Source organism: Pecten maximus, chromosome 4 (genome assembly GCF_902652985.1).
Source record: "Pecten maximus chromosome 4, xPecMax1.1, whole genome shotgun sequence".
Lineage (NCBI taxonomy): Eukaryota > Metazoa > Mollusca > Bivalvia > Pectinida > Pectinidae > Pecten > Pecten maximus.
The window spans coordinates 19,480,694-19,501,606 of record NC_047018.1 but is presented as its reverse complement, the minus strand read 5'-3'; the positions used below and the strand labels follow the sequence as shown (position 1 = coordinate 19,501,606).

The 20,913-nt window shown below is 36.4% G+C and overlaps 1 protein-coding gene and 1 long non-coding RNA gene across 7 annotated transcripts in view; one reads left to right on the top strand and one right to left on the bottom strand.

Moving 5' to 3' along the window:
* The window catches only part of LOC117325438 (cAMP-specific 3',5'-cyclic phosphodiesterase 4C-like), a 343,137-nt gene that overhangs the window by 312,016 nt on the left and 10,208 nt on the right, over positions 1-20,913 (top strand). For all 6 annotated transcript variants that reach the window (XM_033881644.1, XM_033881646.1, XM_033881648.1 and 3 more), the window contains one exon: positions 20,418-20,626. In XM_033881644.1, the coding sequence (XP_033737535.1) occupies positions 20,418-20,626 (209 nt within the window). The remainder of the gene's footprint in view (positions 1-20,417; positions 20,627-20,913) is intronic.
* LOC117325441 lies at positions 13,244-14,751 on the bottom strand. Its single transcript, XR_004532260.1, has 2 exons — positions 14,372-14,751; positions 13,244-13,692 (listed from the first exon to the last, which is right to left on the bottom strand). It is a non-coding gene; the product is annotated as an uncharacterized LOC117325441 (long non-coding RNA).

Below are 20,913 nucleotides of genomic sequence, written 5' to 3'. Positions count from 1 at the left end.
CAACCTCCCCTTTGAGACACCAGTAGGGTGAAATCTGTCAACATCCCCTTTGAGAGGTCAGTAGGGTGAAATCTGTCAACCTCCCCTTTGAGACACCAGTAGGGTAAAATCTGTCAACCTCCCCTTTGAGACACCAGTAGGGTCAAATCTGTCAACCTCCCCTTTGAGACACCAGTAGGGTGAAATCTGTCAACATCCCCTTTGAGAGGTCAGTAGGGTGAAATCTGTCAACCTCCCCTTTGAGACACCAGTAGGGTAAAATCTGTTAACCTCCCCTTTGAGACACCAGTAGGGTAAAATATGTTAGCCTCCCCTTTGAGACACCAGTAGGGTGAAATCTGTCAACATCCCCTTTGAGAGGTCAGTAGGGTGAAATCTGTCAACCTCCCCTTTGAGAGGTCAGTAGGGTGAAATCTGTCAACCTCCCCTTTGAGACACCAGTAGGGTGAATTAAAGAGCTACAATTTATATCAGTTAGTAGTTATGATATTTATACTATTAAGATTAAGCGGTGGTTTTGTGACCAAATATGGTAAGTCCTAAATTTTACGCTTGTGCACTTAGGTAACATGATGAATGCTGCTACTCAGCCATGCAAATAACTCATGTAGTGAGGTCAAGACCTAGCATAGTAAGTGTGTCACTCAAAACAATTATGTTAATAGGCAAAAGTCCATGTCTCTCTGTCACAGGGACAGGAAATGAATGTAAGGTGATGTATGGACCGCTGTCGTTCAGATATACACATTATTTATTCTTTAACAAAATTTACTCAGAACGACATTCATTCTATCTATTCATTTATCTTTACAGTTAAATTTCACATGTTTTATTAAAGATATATCATGATTGATTGAAATTCCAAGACAAAAAAAAATATTAAAATGTGCTCATCAATGCATACATCCATCCATCTGTGTGTTGGTGTTGTGCTTCAAATGAAGCTTCAAATTTATTCAAAATAACTGACCAAAGCTTTACAGAAAGAATACTTCATTTTTTAATTTTTATTTTCTGTTGCCATAGAAACAAATGTCTTTAGACATACAACATTTGCTGTTTTGAAGCTTTCCCATGACCAATTGAAAATTGTATAACATGCCACTAAAAACATTGATCTGGCTATGCCTTTTGTTAATGTAGAGGTATTAATTATCAGTTTTGAGCTGTGTCTCCATCCTTTATGTCCCTACCTCTTAAACTACTTGTCCCTGGGACATCATATTTAGAGCATGGGTTCACCTAGGAGAGGCTGTGTGTCATATTTTTTGTACCAAAAGTAGGTCACTCTTACCTTCATTTTGACCTTTGACCCACATCAGAGAAAACAATATTGTTTGAGTCTGATATCCTGCACTACTTGTCACTTGAATTACTTGGGGTATTGGTTCACTGGTATTAAGCTTCTCATATCACCTATTTAAATTGATTATATTCATGAATTCATTCACATTAATACCATGAAATGGAATTATTGAATATGATGGGTCTGTCAAACATTCAGGAGTGTATATACAATTTAGAGTTCCTACATTAATTCATTGTCTCTGCATCATTGGTATACAATTTTACATTCAGTGGGGGATTGTAATTCTCAAAATTGTCTTGTTTCTCAGTTCGCCTGGCCAAAGGCAAGTGCATGAGCATATGCTATAGTGTGTAGTCCATCAAGGACCAAGGCTTATATTGGGCCAGTAGCATGTTGGGATGAAGGGCTACAAAAATTGTTCAAATAAATGACCTTAACCTCCTTTCAAGGTCACAGGGTTGAAATGTGTTAATGACTTCTTCTCACTAACAGGAGGTACAGTTTCAAGATAATGGGCCAGTAGCATGCTGGGATGTAGTATGACTACCAAGTTTGTTCAAATTACCTTGACCTACTTTCAAAGTAATAACTTCTCAATGACCTAGAGGCTCGGGGTCAAGATATGCAGTATTTGGTCAGTAGCATATACTAGGATGCTAGGTGTGACATGGATATTTAGGTCAACACTAGCCCCCACAAGGGTGATAGATGGTGTGAAATGGACATTTAGGTCAACACTAGCCCCCACAAGGGTGATAGATGGTGTGAAATGGACATTTAGGTCAACACTAGCCCCCACAAGGTTGATAGATGGTGTGAAATGGACATTTAGGTCAACACTAGCCCCCACAAGGGTGATAGATGGTGTGAAATGGATATTTAGGTAGACACCAGCTCCCACAAGGATGATAGATGGTGTGAAATGGACATTTAGGTCAACACTAGCCCCCACAAGGGTGATAGATGGTGTGAAATGGATATTTAGGTCGACACTAGCCCCCACAAGGGTGATAGATAGTGTGAAATGGACATTTAGGTCGACACTAGCCCCCACAAGGGTGATAGATGGTGTGAAATGGACATTTAGGTCAACACTAGCCCCCACAAGGGTGATAGATGGTGTGAAATGGACATTTAGGTGGACACCAGCCCCCACAAGGGTGATAGATGGTGTGAAATGGACATTTAGGAGGACACCAGCTCCCACAAGGATGATAGACAGATGGTGTAAAATAGACATTTAGGTTGGAACTAGGTTCCACAACGGTGATAGGCAAATGGTGTAAAATCTAATGATAAAGGTTTGTTTGATATGATTGTGTTTTATTGAGATGTGAACAAGACGTTTATTTCTAAGTACCTTTCTGTTTTGATTATGGCTGTGATGTCACCATAGAGACAATCAGCCAGAGCTTGATTATTGACGTAATGTTTAATACATTTTTAATTTCAATTTTGTAAATGTTGGAGTGATCTATGGATCTAGGATAGACTGACAAGATTCATTTTCAGAATGGGATTTGTGACTTTGCCAATTTTTTTGTGATGATGCCCACACCTGATTCTTGAAATAGGTACATTGTATGGAATATCTATGGGATACGTACACATTGGTCTATAATAAGAGGATGATGACGTAGTTAAGAAGGAAAGTTATAACATAGCGCAAGAGAAGATCAGTAAGGTACTTTTAATTTCTAGACAGGATACAGTATATAACATAATAAACTCTCCCCTCCTCACATTACAACTGATAGACAGTATACAGTATATAACATAATAAACTCTCCCCTCCTCACATTATAACTGATAGACAGTATATAACATAATAAACCCTCCCCTCCTCACATTACAACTGATAGACAGTATATAACATAATAAACTCTCCCCTCCTCACATTACAACTGATAAACAGTATACAGTATATAACATAATAAACTCTCCCCTCCTCACATTACAACTGATAGACAGTATATAACATAATAAACTCTCCCCTCCTCACATTACGACTGATAGACCGTATATAACATAATAAACTCTCCCATCCTCACATTACAACTGATAAACAGGATATAACATAATAAACTCTCCCCTCCTCACATTACAACTGATAGACAGGATATAACATAATAAACTCTCCCCTCCTCACATTACGACTGATAGACCGTATATAACATAATAAACTCTCCCATCCTCACATTACAACTGATAGACAGGATATAACATAATAAACTCTCCCCTCCTCACATTACAACTGATAGACAGGATATAACATAATAAACTCTCCCCTCCTCACATTACAACTGATAGACAGTATATAACATAATAAACTCTCCCCTCCTCACATTACAACTGATAGACCGTATATAACATAATGAACTCTCCCCTCCTCACATTACAACTGATAGACAGTATATAACATAATAAACTCTCCCCTCCTCACATCACAACTGATAGACAGTATACAGTATATAACATAATAAACTCTCCCCCCCCCCCCCCCCTCCCTCCTCCCAGGATAGGTGATGATTGTTATAACTTTGCTCCTGTATTGAACTGTAATTTAATAGGATCTGACAGAGACAAGAGCATTAATTATATGAAATACTGCACTACTATAAATAGAATGCCCACTAACTGACACTGATAGAAGGAGGGGTAGATATATACAATATACCATATGTTGTATGGGTAATCCATCATCCCCCAGCTGAGAGTTACATGGTGTGAGAAAAAAAACACTCGGTGTTTTGACTGACAGTCGTCATTTTTCATGCCTTGAGTGCAAAGCGTGCGTTTGTAAGTGTACCCAGAATCTCGGATCAGCTGCTACCTACGTAACTGGCGAAGAGGTTCAAAACCTGTTATGTCACCATACCAAGTGCCACCCACTTGTAGAATATAGCTTCCACTCAAAAAAATGTCAATTTTAAAAACTATATTAGCTTGCTTATGAAAAAAAAATAAACATAATATTGAAAAAACTCTTTTAGCTTTTCTTGGTAAAAAAAAATATCTGTTGTGTGATGATTTTTGTAAAAGTATATACCCATTACTTTTAATTTCTTATCAGTTGAACCTTTTATATATAAATGGTTTCGCCATCATGCATTGGTGTTTAGACAATGATTTTCTGAGAGGCCACAGTCTCCGATGGCGTTTTGCCATTAACATCAATAAGCCCCTGCAACAAGAATTTCATGCTGATTATGAGAGAAAGACACAATTACACTTATGAAAACATCACGTTTTTCCTCTATGTTGGGCTGTCTGGTGCATTTTGAGATAGTTGAGTATGCTTGTAATTACACAAAGAACAGATTTTATCATTTTTTGTAAATTGTAACATGAAATTTGAAACTTGAATTTGTGTGAGTGAGTTAAGAATATTTCTTTCATTTTAATCACAGTTTGCCTTGATGAAAAGCTTAAGCATGTGTCAATCTTTTTACACCAGACACAAAAACTTGTTAATACAATTTTAATAACAAATATTCAAATTCTAAAAGTGACAAGCTAGTTGGTTAATCTTTTAGGTGCTGTCGAACAGTCACCAAAGCTATTATTGCCAACTTTGGCGAGGACAAAAGATAAATAAATTATAGAAATCATGTTAAAATCGTTGACAATGAATTATCATTGATGTATTTGGAACTATTTTCTGCCCAAATTATTACGCTTGCTGCCTGGTTTGTGCAAGGAGTGGTAATTTGTACAGTCTCTAGTAGATGCGACTTTGGAAAGTCACCTCTTGGGTTGGTAAAAAAGGCCCTCGCCCATTAAATACTGTTTTTAGTCTCGGGTTTTTCAAATGGCAATCAATAAGTGAAATCCCCAGTTGTTTCTACATTTGATACTTAAAATGAAAGTAGAATACTTCTGATTGGTTCTGGCTCCTTTCCCGAGAAATAGGCCTACAAAAATGGCCGTCCTGGTTTATTTAAGTGACTATGAGGTGAAACCTAGCTGGCTTGTTTCCTCAACTGAGATTCTGATAGCAGAGGTTGCATGGTTAAAATCAGTCGATAGGGAAATGCTTGTTCAATGTATATAACATGAACGAGCGATTCAATATATCACCAGAAAGAAAAAGGTAGGCCCATTCATAAGTGATAAAACAATAATTTTCAGATACAAGAATTATATGCAATTCTAATTTCTTTAATATCAACCCAGAATATGCCATGAGAACATGTATAAACTTAAAATAAATAGCTCCAAATTCACTCTATATCCATAATCATTTAAAATCAAAGTGCCAAGGCCTCTCACAGGTGTTGTACATGAGGGATCGAAATAAAGGCCAAAAGCAAGTATTATATAAATATAAACTGACAGGAAATAATACTTTTTTAAAGTGCATTCCTGGATGTTTTAAGGAATTCATTTACTTTAAACCACATCACAATTCCTTTGCATAAAATTCCTGTGAATGACGTGTCCCAGTATATTTTGGTTCCTGAGTTTTTAAAGTGCACTCAATTTATTGCTTTTTTCTCCAATATACGAGTTATTTTTCATTTGTTGATTTTCTGCTGAGTCTTGTCCAAGGAATGAGAGATTGCTACCATTTTGGTGGAAGTGGTGGAGTATGAAGTTTGAATTTTACCTCTTATTCTGCTGTTGTCAGTGGTTAAAGTGAAAACGACAACAAAATGAGGACAAAATCACTAGAAAAGACATTGTTTGTAGTCAGAAATTCTATAACTTGGTACAGTTATATACAGGCGGTCTTTGTAGACAGGCGATCACTAATTATAGACAGGTGGTCCTTATAATATACAGGGGGTCATTATAGACAGGCGGTCACTAGTTATAGACAGGTGGTCATTAGTTATAAACAGACAGTCTTAGGTATAGACAGGCAGTGGTTAGTTATAGACAGGTGGTCGCTAGTTATAGACAGGTGGTCGCTAGTTATAGACAGGTGGTCGCTAGTTATAGACAGGTGGTCGTTAGTTATAGACAGACAGTCTTGGGTATAGACAGGCAGTCGTTAGTTATAGACAGGCGGTCGCTAGTTATAGACAGGTGGTCGCTAGTTATAGACAGGCAGTCGCTAGTTATAGACAGACAGTCTTAGGTATAGACAGGCAGTCTTAGGTATAGACAGACAGTCTTGGGTATAGACAGGCAGTCGTTAGTTATAGACAGGTGGTCGCTAGTTATAGACAGGTGGTCGCTAGTTATAGACAGGTGGTCGTTAGTTATAGACAGACAGTCTTGGGTATAGACAGGCAGTCGTTAGTTATAGACAGGCAGTCGTTAGTTATAGACAGGTGGTCGCTAGTTATAGACAGGTGGTCGCTAGTTATAGACAGGTGGTCGCTAGTATAGACAGATAGTCTTAGGGTATAGACAGGTGGTCGCTAGTTATAGACAGGTGGTCATTAGTTATAGACAGGTAGTCGCTAGTTATAGACAGGTGGTCACTAGTAATAGACAGGCTGTCGCTAGTTATAGACAGGTGGTCGTTAGTTATGGACAGGTGGTCGTTAGTTATGGACAGGCGGTCATTAGTTATAGACAGGCAGTCTTAGGTATAGACAGGCAGTCTTAGTTATGGACAGGCGGTCGTTATATACAGGCGGTTGTTAGATATAGACAGGCGGTCTTTAGATATAGACAGACGGTCGGTATAGACAGGTGGTCGTTATAGACATGCAGTCGTTATAGACAGTAACATGCGGTCATTATAGACAGGTGGTCATTAGTAGACAAGCAGTCTTAAGATATAGATAGGCGGTCGTTATCGACAGGTGGTTGTTAGTTATAGACAGGCGGTCGTTATAGACAGGTGGTTGTTAGTTATAGGCAGGCGGTCGTTATAGACAGGTGGTCGTTAGTTATAGACACATGGTCTTTAGATATAGACAGGCGGTCATTATCGACAGGTGGTTGTTAGTTATAGACAGGCAGTCGTTATAGACAGGTGGTTGTTAGTTATAGATAGGCGGTCATTATAGACAGGTGGTTGTTAGTTATAGATAGGCGGTCATTATAGACAGGTGGTTGTTAGTTATAGACAGGCGGTCGTTATAGACACGTGGTCTTTAGATATAGACAGGCGGTCGTTATAAACAGGGGGTCATTAGTTTTATACAGGTGGTCGTTAGTTATAGACAGACGGTCGTAATATACATGTGGTCGTTATAGACAGGCGGTCGTTATAGACAGGTGGTTGTTAGTTATAGACACGGGGTCTTTAGATATAGACAGGCGGTCGTAATATACATGTGGTCGTTATAGACAGGTGGTTGTTGCAGCAGGTTTGACTGTAATAAAAAGATAAAGAATTAACTTGGTTGATAAGACTTAATGTGAATCGTGCTCTAGTTGCGCCTACTCTGTCAACACACATATATCAGCCGTTACAAGAGATGTTGGTAACAAAAGAATGTATGATGAATGTTGTGAATGAATTAGGTCACCAGGTTTATTACCTGTACGGCTATATGCCTCAGGATGATGACAAGTTGATGGGTCCAAACCTAGACATCTCGGTGAGAAAGAATTGAAGTGATACCTTCTGGTTGACTATTTGTTATGTAACTCATTTCATTTTCGTATTAAAAATTAGGTTACTTTTATCATATTCGTTCTTTAAAGATGAATAGGATATATTTCAATTTATTATTTCATTATTAAATGTGTTTTCAAATGGTTAATCGTAATGAAAGTTGAAAAGAAATGGGAAAATTCTAAAATGATGCCACTTAAGGAGACATATTACCTTACACTTTATGCTAGTAGATTGTCTCCAGGGTTCTCCCTTGAAAATTGTTTAATTAGCATTTATCTGTATTTAATTCATTACTTATTAAACATTCCTTGAATTAATTAATTTAAGTTAGCATATGTTGCAGGTGATATATACATCCTACAAGATCTTGTGGCAAAATGTCTTTTAAGTTGCAACTTTTAAACTGTTGTCATGCAGTAAAAATGACCAAGAGAAAGCAGCAAGCTAAAACATGATGTTTAATGTGCAGTGATATACCATGCATTAGGATCAAATATTCATTTAATCAAGTGTTGACCTTCACTTGTTCATCAGATAATTTTCTGGCCTAATTTTATCAAAGTGAAATCAAAATTATGCAAATAAGGGTTAACGTTGATATCAGCATGGGGGCGGCCATCTTTTTATCAGGGCCCCGCATTGTTTCTTGTGTGTAATTATTCATCATGTTACTTTGAGAAGTTATCTAAGATTTTATTAGAATTGCAAATTGAATGGTAATATTGTTGATGACTAGCTGTGACAGCAGACCATACCAAACGTCTGATAAGACCTTAATGCCATGGCAATATGAATGACAAAATCTTAATAAAACACAATATTTTTATTTTTCTGTTTGATTACATCCACAATAAGTCTCTCAACTCACATGCACATTGTCAAGTTTACCATTGGCATTTTATCCAAGATATTTGAAGTTTAATGGTTACCGTTGTTTTTTGCCATGAAGTTTTAGTATTGCCATTTTTACCTGAGATATTTGAAGTTGCTGATAGGAATTTTTACCTGAGAAGTTGCTGATAGGAATTTTTACCGGAGATATTTGAAGTTTGTATTTGGCATTTTTACCCGAGATATTTGAAGTTTGTATTTGGCATTTTTACCCGAGATATTTGAAGTTTGTATTTGGCATTTTTACCCGAGATATTTGAAGTTTTGCATTTTTACCTGAGATATTCTATGTGTATTATGTTGGTTCCAATGTCCTGTAACGGTTGATTGATTGATAAGGTCAATGGCTTATGAACCACTCAGTCTTGTTGAGAGTTGTACATATTTACCTTGGCACCTACTAGTAAAAGGGTTAATTAGTGACTGTTGTCGGCTCTGAATTCAAATACTCTTAAATTTATGATGTATGGTCGTCTTTATGTACCGAGATTCATGCAGGCAGTTCTCGATTCCCATATCAACTTGATTAAAATCAAGGAACTTTACTTCAGAGTTTCTCTTCAACACAAGATGCAACCGGCTGAGAACCTTGTGTTCTCATCATGTAAGATAACAGAACACAGTGAATCAGTTCAGTATTCAAGGAGCACCATTTTCAGAAGAAATATTGTTACTCTAAAATAAACAGAAGCTGATGGGAGGAAATCAGTTACTGGTGCGATTTTTGAAGAGGATCTTTGATGATGGATGATTGTGTCCATGGAGACTGACTTGAAATTTCTTGTGGTGTTCTCCTGGTCAGTGACATGTTGATTACGTACCAGTGTATGTACTGGATTGTACATCCTAGGTGATTGACCATAAGTATATAGACCGTTCTGACCTGTGCGCCAGCCTACCTGTCAGCCTGTGCCTTTTTAGGACATTGCCAGGATTCTATACCCTTTCATCATGGGCTACGATTTTTAAAGCTAGAAGCTCTGTTAGCATACAGATTGCTCAAAAACTTTCAGTTCTAAACAAGAGGATTCATCAAATATTTTCTTGCTTTGATATGAGTGATTGATATGTACCATGGACCAAATCTTGGATTGAGAATGAATATATCTTAATCTGATCAAATTTTACTGAAAATTATAAAAGTCGATCATGTCAATCAAGCTTTGTTTATGAGATTCTGATATATTGATTTTTCATTCCTTATTCAGTCTGACTGTTGATTTGGTGGTGATTCTTAATGCAGATGTTTTTTGTCCAAATTTTGCCTCTGTGGCCTAGCTCTATTTCAAATCAACTGAGGTGTCTCTTACAGCCGTGTCAGACACGATCTGGCCAAAACTTGTGCTATTGACCATTCTAGTACCACAGCGGCAGTCAACAACAGTAGACACTTACACTGGAATACTGTCTGTGGATATTGTCACAGCGGCAATTGAACCTTTCCTCTGGTAAGGTTATTGACCTGATGGTTCCACCCACTGTATATTACACTGTAAATAAATTTTATTTTGAAATATGTATTTGAATCAGAGTATCAATACTCAGTCATTTGTTTCTACAGTATTGGTAGTATAGACATGTTACTCTTCACTAAAGTGGAGGATCAACTGATGGCCGTGTGGGACTCTATGAGGACTTGTGGTATGTACTAGTATCTCAGAACGGAGACTAAATGTTCTTAATTAATGGTACTCAATATTGGAGACTGGAAGGTAAACATGAAATTATTTTTATAATTCATATTTCATTTTACATAAAATTATGTTATTATCCAAGATTACTTTCACAAATACATTTTATAAAACTATGTTATAAATACATTGAATTCTTAATTACTTTAAATTCCATTACAATAACTTTTTTACTACAAGTATAAGTGGGATCCATAATGCTTAAAGTTATTAATTATTTATGATTACAAGTATAACACAATTAACGTTCCCTAAGTTGCATATTCCTTAAACACTGAGTCATGATCTTGGCATTATTCATGGTTTATGGTAAGTTGAAAGGTACCGTACGTGATACCATGTACATAATATGTAAATATGAATTTTTTTTATGTTTCGGAACTTTAAACTTTGGGTATAGTTTGTAGTACGGTAGACGGATCCTGAATCTATACCTGTTTGAACCCTACATTATTAGTTTCCACAGTACACCAGTACTTTGAGCATCAATGCACACGCATTACACATATTGTATTATGTTGCTCATGTCATCAAAGTAATGCATTTTGTATTAGCTTGATGGTATTGTCTGTTTTATTTTTTTTTTTGCATTTTAAATCTTGTCTTATTAAAGGTAAATCAGAGTGCATACACAATTTCCTTTGTCTCATATAATATGGGTCACTGTACCTAAATCTTGTTATAAATATCAGTTAATTTAACAAATTTGATCTTCTTACATAATGCAAATAAAAACCTGTGAATCTTGTTACTAAATCTTAATTTGCTAAAGTAAGTTTGAGAATGCTATAAACAAAGCTCATCAGGTCAAAGGACAAGTGAGCTTATGCTGTAGTGTGGCATTAGGCCGTCTGTCTGGCATCAACATTGCCCTATAAACAACTTCTTCTCAATAACCGTGAGGCACAGAGACCTGATATCCTGTGGTATACTGGTGTAAAGGGCTACCAACTTTGTTAAAATGAATGACCTTGACCTACATTCAAGGTCACAGGAGTCAAAAAGGCTTAATTTTTTAAACAACTTCTCTATCACCAAGAGGACCAGGGAATTGATATTGAGCTTGTAGCCTGCTTGGTTGAAGGGCTAAGTTTATTGAAATAATTAAATGACCTTGATATACATTCAAGGTCACAGGGATCAAATAGACTAAAATCTGTTTAATGACTTCTCAATAACTGTGAGGCACAAGAGACCTGATATTGGTCCTGTAGCATACTGGGATGAAGGACTGCCAACTTTGTTCAAATGAATGACCTTGACCTACATTCAATATCACAGGAGTCAAACAGACTAGACTCTTTAAACGACTTCTTTTCAATTTAGGCCCGCAGTATACTTGGCTGATGGCTACCAATTTTCCTCAGATGAATGACCTCAACCTACATTCAAGGTCACAGGGGTCAAATAGGTTAAATACTTTAAACATCTTCTTCCCAGTAACCAAGATTTCTCGATAGCTAAGAGACTCTGAGACCTGATATTTGGCCAATAGTATTCTGGAATGAAAGACTAGAAAATTTATTGACAAGTATAAGCTTGGCCTACTATGATATTTGGATATCTGTTAAAATGACCTATATCAACTTAGGGTTGCTGTAGCAACAGGTGAGTGATACAGGCCCATTGGGCCTCTTGTTTTTTCTCAGAAATGTCCAACATATGTGTATCAAAGATATAAAATGATTGCCTGGAGGGTTGAGAGGCCCTGGGTTTAACCCCTGTACAGTTATTCATTCAGATTTACATTTCTAATTATATCTATTGTATCCTTGCTATATTTTCTGATTATTTGTTAAAATAGAACAACTCTTGTTTTAATAAATCAAACTTGTATGAGCCAAGCTGAATCCTTATGAGTGAACCAAGTCAAACCTGAGCTTTCTAACATTGTATTACACTTGAATGAACCTGATGTCGAACCATGTTGATTCCTGAGGTTGCTAAAACATAGCAGTAAAATATGCAGCCCAGACTGGCCACAAGCCCCTAGGTTGTTTTTTTTTAAGAATTGCTCCGCTAATTTCTAATTCAATATTATCTCCCCCTAATTTGAAACCAAAGTCATTAAGTTTGATTTCATTTATAATTTTAATATTCTACAGGGGGCCAGTCTTCAGGCAGCCCGATGGCCACATGTTCAGAGAGAGCTGTCAATAGTTATACAGCATAATATAAACCCAGCCTGGGCATGTGCAGAAGTGTACAAAAACAATACTATCCTCCAATACACCTTGAGAGCCTTACAAACCTGAGGTTCAGGCATTCACACTTCCATTCATAGTTTAGTGTAGAGAGGCCTAGCACGTAGCAGCAGTGATCTTACCCAAGCCTCTTACACAAGCGGATGTGGTATACAAGGCAAACATTGGTGTTTTATATAGTTTCTTGTCCCAACTGACAATGTTGTTGTCATCATACTGGGTTTATATACTGTGTCATTCATACAGGATGTTTACTGGACAGATGTATTTCTTTTAGAGAAACTTGTGAAATTAACGGTCTCCCATTATGTCATGTCGTGTTTATTTACATACTTGACAGGAACATTAGCCGAGTCTGTTACAGTAGGTTTTATTCTTTTTTTTGTGACGATTATGAAAACACATCGTGGATTTATATTAGTCTGGCTAGTTTAGCAGACCTGACTTGTCACACCTCCGGTAACATATTAATGTGTTATACACACAGTGGACGAGGAAATGCAACCCACAGCAGGAAGCAAGCAATGACTTCTACACAAATAATTGGAAATCGGCATAATTTTCCGCTTTGGATTTCTTTTTTACGAAAGTTCTGTGAATTGTGACAAAGCAAAAACCCTGTATAGATATTACAATTAATAGGAAGGAGTAAATCCTCATTTATTTTGAAACAGGAAAGGAGTTCATTTTACTGACTGTTATGTGTAATTTGGTGCACTTTCAGAAGGAAATGCAAAAATTTTAGAAAAACCTGAAACTGTGAATGAAAACAAACGACTACACCAATATTTGAGCAAAAGCAAAAAACAAAAAAGCTGGGGAAAAAAACAGTTGAGTATGTTTCCCTCCACCTGGCATTAACAACAAACTATTTTGTGGGTGATTGAAGTTAAAACTTGCTCAGATCTCTTGGGACTGTCTGATCTCACAGAATGGTCCACATGTCGTCCATGGTCGCTCTGGGTGTTAATTTGCCCCCATTCCATGGAGGGGACCAGGCAGGTCCCACTCACCACATAAATGGACGAATCCTATCCACGGATAATAGCGTAGGTGTGGGGACACCTTGCTCACCTGTATGTAGAAGATGGCGCTGTAAGTGTACATGATTTCATTTTTTGTTGATATTGGATCAAATTTAGGAAAATGAAAATAAATTCATATGTTGAATGTATAATTTTTTGCAAATAACATAGAAATAATATTTGATACATATTTAAATCATTCTTGAAAAATAATAACCAAAATGGAATCAACAAAAACATTTGCTTTTGATTGTGTCATTTTGAAATACAGCAAATTAACATGCAAATTAATATAGAGAATTTTTGTTTTTAGATTAAAAAATTATCATTTATATAGATACAAAAGAATTAGTGTTGATTCAGAGTTTTAGACAGGTGTGTACATATTTAAAATTGTAAAAAAATTAAACAACTCTAAAAACAATTAATTTGTCCAATTATGGAAACAACAAATATCAGTTCATGTTAAATTTCATAAAAACGCATTAAAATTATGAAAGAAAGTATACTGCTTGATCCTCCATTTTGAGAAGACAATGCTAGAAATGATGCTACCTGTGGATCTAGACTATAGATGATTAAATGGGCACCTGCTACTGCAGAAAATTATATGCAGTTCTTCTTTTGTAAACATGTCTGTTGTTTATATGTACATAATATACCTGTACAGCAATTGATGTTATATGTTTGTGATTCTCATTTTTGTATAAACCTGGCTTATATCTTACCGAATTCTGGCCAGGACTGGAATTTGTCTGACATTAACTTGAAATGTTATTCTGCATTCATACTGCCACTTCCATGTTTGCTTTGGCAACACACTGGATTCTAAAGCTGTAAATTGTACATGGAAAGCCTCTCGAACAAATTCCTTACTTGTATTCATTAGCGAAGAAGGCACAAAGGTGTTTCTAAAAATATAACCCCCTGTAGACTATAGTTTCGGAGGCATTGGCTAAAGGAAGGCAGTCGCCTACATCAGATAGCATTAGCAGGCTAAATCATCTTTTCCTGTTGTTTATTGCCGGGAAATTAGCGTGAAATTACTTTCCTCAATGGCAGACCATCCTAATGGCATACCTTTACTTCAGGTAAGGGCTTGTGGTTGTTGTCGTAGGAAAGGTCAGCGAAAGTTAAAGGTCATTGGTTCATGGCTGCAGGAAGTGGATTAAATTATCTAACAAGAGATTTATTGCATTAAAATAAAAATAATTTTGACAGTTAAGACAGACATGATGGAATACCTGTGTGTAGTCTACCTATGCTGATTATGCAAGTGACAGAAATGTGCTCGCTGCATAAAGTGATATTACACATAACACCTAATGTTGTTATGTAATTATACCTGGGAATAAACAGACTCATTTGTGATGTAGACAGCTCTAATGATGGCGTATAAACAATTTTGGTATCGCCAATCTTTCCTTGGCATGCAAGCATTCTATAAACTTTCTATATCTCTGAAACCGCTTTATCTTTATTTATATCATTATTTTTCATTGAACAAATCAAAATCATGATGATGTATACATTTTTTCTTTGTATCAAAAATTGAATTTATTTTTTCTGTATTTCAAAAAGTTTTGTTACCATGATTACATCTGGTTGCTATGACAACTTGAAGTTACAAACAGCAGAAACCAATTAATTCAAGCCATGACGCCTACTCACTCATTTCATTTTGACAAGGGGATGCAAACAGAAAGCCTTTAAGCCTCTGTCTATCCTTTCACCAACCTTTCCACATTTTACCTCTAAGCGTTTGAGATTGGTCGAGTGTCTGGAAGTTGATTTGACAGCACTGTAGAGATAGCTAGGCGATTTCATTCAGAAGATATGTGTTTCCACAAGGCAAAATGCCAAATATTTCTACAGTGAAAAAATGGGTTATCTTGGTATACATTTAAACTGCATAATTTCACGTTTTTTTCGCTCTTGCCAGTTGAGGAATCAGTACATCTTACATTCAGCCAGTTGGCCTTTAATGTTAAGTACATGTTTGAAAGTTCTACATTGTACGTTTTGGTTACCGAGGCTGTTATATAAGATCATATGTAAGATAATAGAGGTTTCGTACAATACAAGGATCAGAGGTGCTGCACCCTACATAGAGTACAGATAGATTGGACAGGAGAGACGGACAAAAGGACAAAACAGATTGACAGATAGCTAGGACAGGAGAGACAGACAAAAGAGCAAAACAGATTGACAGATAGCTAGGACAGGAGAGACAGACAAAAGAGCAAAACAGATTGACAGACAGTCGAGTAGGGCAAGGAAGATTGAGAGAGATAGGTAACTAGGTGGAAAACAGACAGAAAGAACAAAACAGATGAATAGACAGATATATAGGACAGGAAAGACAGACAAAATGGACAAGTAGGGCAAGGAAGATTGAGAGATATGTAAATAGGTGGAAAACAGACAGAAAGAACAAAACAGATGAATAGACAGATATATAGGACAGGAGAGACAGACAAAATGGACAAGTAGGGCAAGGAAGATTGAGAGACCGGTAAATAGGTGGAAAACAGACAGAAAGAACAAAACAGATGAATAGACAGATATATAGGACAGGAGAGACAGACAAAATGGACAAGTAGGGCAAGGAAGATTGAGAGACTGGTAAATAGGTGGAAAACAGACAGAAAGAACAAAACAGATGTATTGATAAATAGATAGGACAAACAGATGGACAGATAGGTACAGGATAATTAAGACTGATGGACAAACAATGGGGGAAAAGGAAGCACCACGGCTGTATAGGAAAAGACAGATTGGACGAAACAAGATAGAAAGGGGAATAAATATGTAGTGTGCTGCAATTATTTTCATCGTAATCAATGTACTTGTATATATAAACATGACAGGGTTAACAAGCAAGGGCATTTAAAGCTTCTGTTTCAGTATTTCCCAGTTGTATCATCTTAATGTAATGTCTTAAATTTAGCAACTGGTACAATTTGTACACAATTTGGCAGCTGTATTTAAATGATGTTTATTGCCATACTGACAGCCTGTCAGCACAAACATGAGCAGTTTACAGCTGATAAACACATACACAATAATAAAGTCTAGATTTGTAATAGAGAACTTTGAGGAAAATCAATTTTAGATATTTTGGCATTCAAATAATACTAAATCTAAAAATATCAGTGATATATACAAAAAAAGAATGAATGAACTACTAATTGGCTGGCCAATCACAAGAACAGCCAGGTTCAGTTTGAGGAAGGTCTCCTTGTAGTAGCTGGTGACTAGCTGGTGACTACCTAACTAAACCCCATACAGGAGGCCTGTCGTATGCGAGCAATTAGGGTAAAGTGTCTTGCTCAGGGACACAACCACAACAGCATAGACCAGCCCATTACTCCTCTTTCTGAGAAACAAAAAATAACACGAGTAGAGCTGTATGGACAGACACCTAGCTATTTTACAGATGTATGGACAGACACCTAGCTATTTTACAGATGTATGGACAGACACCTAGCTTTTTTACAGATGTATGGACAGACACCTATTTAACAGATGTATAGACAGACACCTATTTAACAGATGTATGGACAGACACCTATTTAACAGATGTATGGACAGACACCTATTTAACAGATGTATGGACAGACACCTATTTAACAGATGTATGGACTGACACCTATTTAACTGATGTATAGACAGACACCTATTTAACTGATGTATAGACAGACACCTATTTAACTGATGTATAGACAGACACCTATTTAACTGATGTATAGACAGACACCTATAGACAGACACCTATTTAACTGATGTATAGACAGACACCTATTTAACAGATGTATAGATAGACACCTATTTAACAGATGTATAGACAGACACCTATTTAACAGATGTATGGACAGACACCTATTTAACTGATGTATAGACAGACACCTATTTAACTGATGTATAGACAGACACCTATTTAACTGATGTATAGACAGACACCTATTTAACTGATGTATAGACAGACACCTATTTAACAGATGTATAGATAGACACCTATTTAACAGATGTATAGACAGACACCTATTTAACAGATGTATAGACAGACACCTATTTAACTGATGTATAGACAGACACCTATTTAACAGATGTATGGACAGACACCTATTTAACAGATGTATGGACAGACACCTATTTAACAGATGTATGGACAGACACCTATTTAACAGATGTATGGACAGACACCTATTTAACAGATGTATGGACAGACACCTATTTAACAGATGTATGGACAGACACCTATTTAACTGATGTATAGACAGACACCTATTTAACTGATGTATAGACAGACACCTATTTAACAGATGTATAGACAGACACCTATTTAACAGATGTATGGACAGACACCTATCTATTTAACAGATGTATGGACAGACACCTAGCTATTTAATAGATGTATGGACAAACACCTATTTAACTTTCATGTTCACTAAATAATTAGCCTAATATATGACGTGATAATGAAGTGTTCATACTTAGAGATTGGTTACAATAACACGTCAACAACACTCCTCAATGATTACCATAGATTATAGTCCTAGATTGTATGCAAGTCTAATCAGCTGAAATTATCTGTTGTTAAGGACAGAGAGAAAAAAGATAATGATGATTATTTTTTTTACAATTGTTTTACTTGAGTTCTCTGGATACCTCAGAATTATGTCTCTGATGAATTTCCAAGTTTTCAGGAATATATCGGTATAAGTTTCACATTAATTTGTTGTCAAGCTGACAAGGCTTTGAACTGGCTGTAATGTTAAGTAGTTCATAGGTAAAACAACAAGTTAGTGGATTGGAGAGTGCAATTACACGACCCTCATAAGGCCCGTTTTCATGCCTCATATACACCCGATTAAACTGGGATTGGTGAGGACCAATCAGGCGTCAGTCTGAGAGAGATTCTCCACAACCTCGATTATTTGTCTCCTTCATGAGGTGGGAGGCTGTGGCAAGTCTTTGGTATCTATATAATAATAATATAATCTCCATCTACAGGAGGACAAGGCCACATTGGCAAGTCTTCAATGGCATCAAGTTCTTAAAGTCTCGACACTGTGTATATTTATAAGAATAAAATCATTGTCATCCATAGACTCTGTAGAGGACAAGGGGGCATTGACAAATCTTTGATGTCATCAAGTTCTTATGTAAAATCTTCCTGAATTCTTCACATGTTGATAATGAGTCATGACAGTGTGTCTGCTCTGGGTCACGTGATTCAAACCACAAAGTCTTCTGGTTTTATGACAGATGTGACAGGGAATTCTTTCCTTTTTTAATTGCACCATCATGTATGATTTTGCAAAAAAAAATTGCTGATAGCTTTAAGCCAAAAAGTACCAGTACATAGCTATTCATTGTGTTTATTGAATGGTCCTTTTATCACATAGCTATTCATTGTGTTTATTGAATGGTCCTTTTATCACATAGCTATTCATTGTGTTTATTGAATGGTCCTTTTATCACATAACAAATGTTAATTATATAGCCTTATCATCATCTTCATTATATATCAAAACAGATTACATGATTGAGAACACCGGTGTACTACATCACAGGTGTACTACATTACAGGTGTACTACATTACAGGTGTAAAGTACCATAAATGAAATTATGAACATCACAGGTGTACTACATTACAGGTGTACTACATTACAGGTGTAAAGTACCATAAATGAAATTATGAAGATCACAGGTGTACTACATCACAGGTGTACTACATCACAGTTGTACTACATTACAGGTGTACTACATTACAGGTGTAAAGTACCATAAATGAAATTATGAACATCACAGGTGTACTACATCACAGGTGTACTACATTACAGGTGTACTACATTATAGGTGTACTACATTACAGGTGTATTACATTACAGGTGTACTACGTACATCACAGGTGTACTACATCACACGTGTACTACATTACTGGTGTAAAGTACTATAAATGAAATGATGAACTTTTTGTCAGATACACACTAAGCTTTTAATTGTCACCGTGATGTATCATTATTAAATATCCTTGCCACTTCAACTATAAATTTGATGTATATACCCTCTCTCGGTAATGAATAATACCTACAAAATGCCTATTTTATTGTTTTATATTTTACATACCTATCCATTCTGATGAAGCAGTATATGTATCATCTGATAAAACAATATATATAGGTTAATAGTTAGCTGAAATTTACCATAGTCATCCTGTCAAAAGCCCAGGGGCCATTACACATAAATCAGTATCAAAGCGGGTTGGGCTTATTGAAGGACAGTGACTGTTGTTGGCAGTCTTACTGAACTACATTTGACTTTGGAAAATGTATTACCTGGCATTGATACAGTAGAACATTTTACATGATACATATCTAAGTTACATTTTACATGATACGTATCTTAGTACATTTTAATACTATTGATCTTTTGAATTCTAAAAAAAAAAAAAGATTCTTTCAAAAAGGAAACTTTGTTGTAAGTGTTTATACCCTAAGTAAGTCATAGAAGTGGATTGTCATACAATTACGGGAATTTACTAACTACTCCAGGATATATAGGTTAATGTGTTAGTAATTAAAGGAGACAGGAAGTGTTTGTGTACGTAAATTTAAGGCTTGATTGTGAATTAGTGATGAAAGTGTTGCTGGACTGTTGTAAGTAATGTGTAACTTCCCGTTGGGACCGAGGCCAGGAAACTTGAGAGACTTGCGGTGGGTTCTTTCTGCATTGATTCTTACATTTTTCTAATGGTGTATTTACAGATAAGCAACAGGAACTGGATTTACCGACATTCAAGGTAGAAGACCATAAGGATCAGCCAATCAGAGAGGAGAAAGAGGTAACGCCAGACTCCGAACGAAGGCCGATGACAAAAATAACAGGTGTCCGCAAATTAAAGCATGCCAACAGTTTCACAGGAATTGTACCGAAGTTTGGTGTGGAGACAGCTCACCAGGAGGACCTTGGTCAGGTAGATGTTTGTTTAACATCTTGTCAACTCTCTATTGCAGATTATAGAAGTAACCAACTTTCTAGTCCTAATTAGTTAAAACAGATCCCTATCAATAATACCCTAGTCACATATCTAATGCTTATTGAAGATCATTACCACACAGACTGTCTAGTCCTAATTAGTTAAAACAGAAAAAGAGATGAAAATATGTTTATTTCAGGAAAAAGAGTAAAGGACAGCTTTTATAAAATTATACTTCATGCAGATAAATTAGGCCTGGAATGATGATAAGTGGCATATTTCAT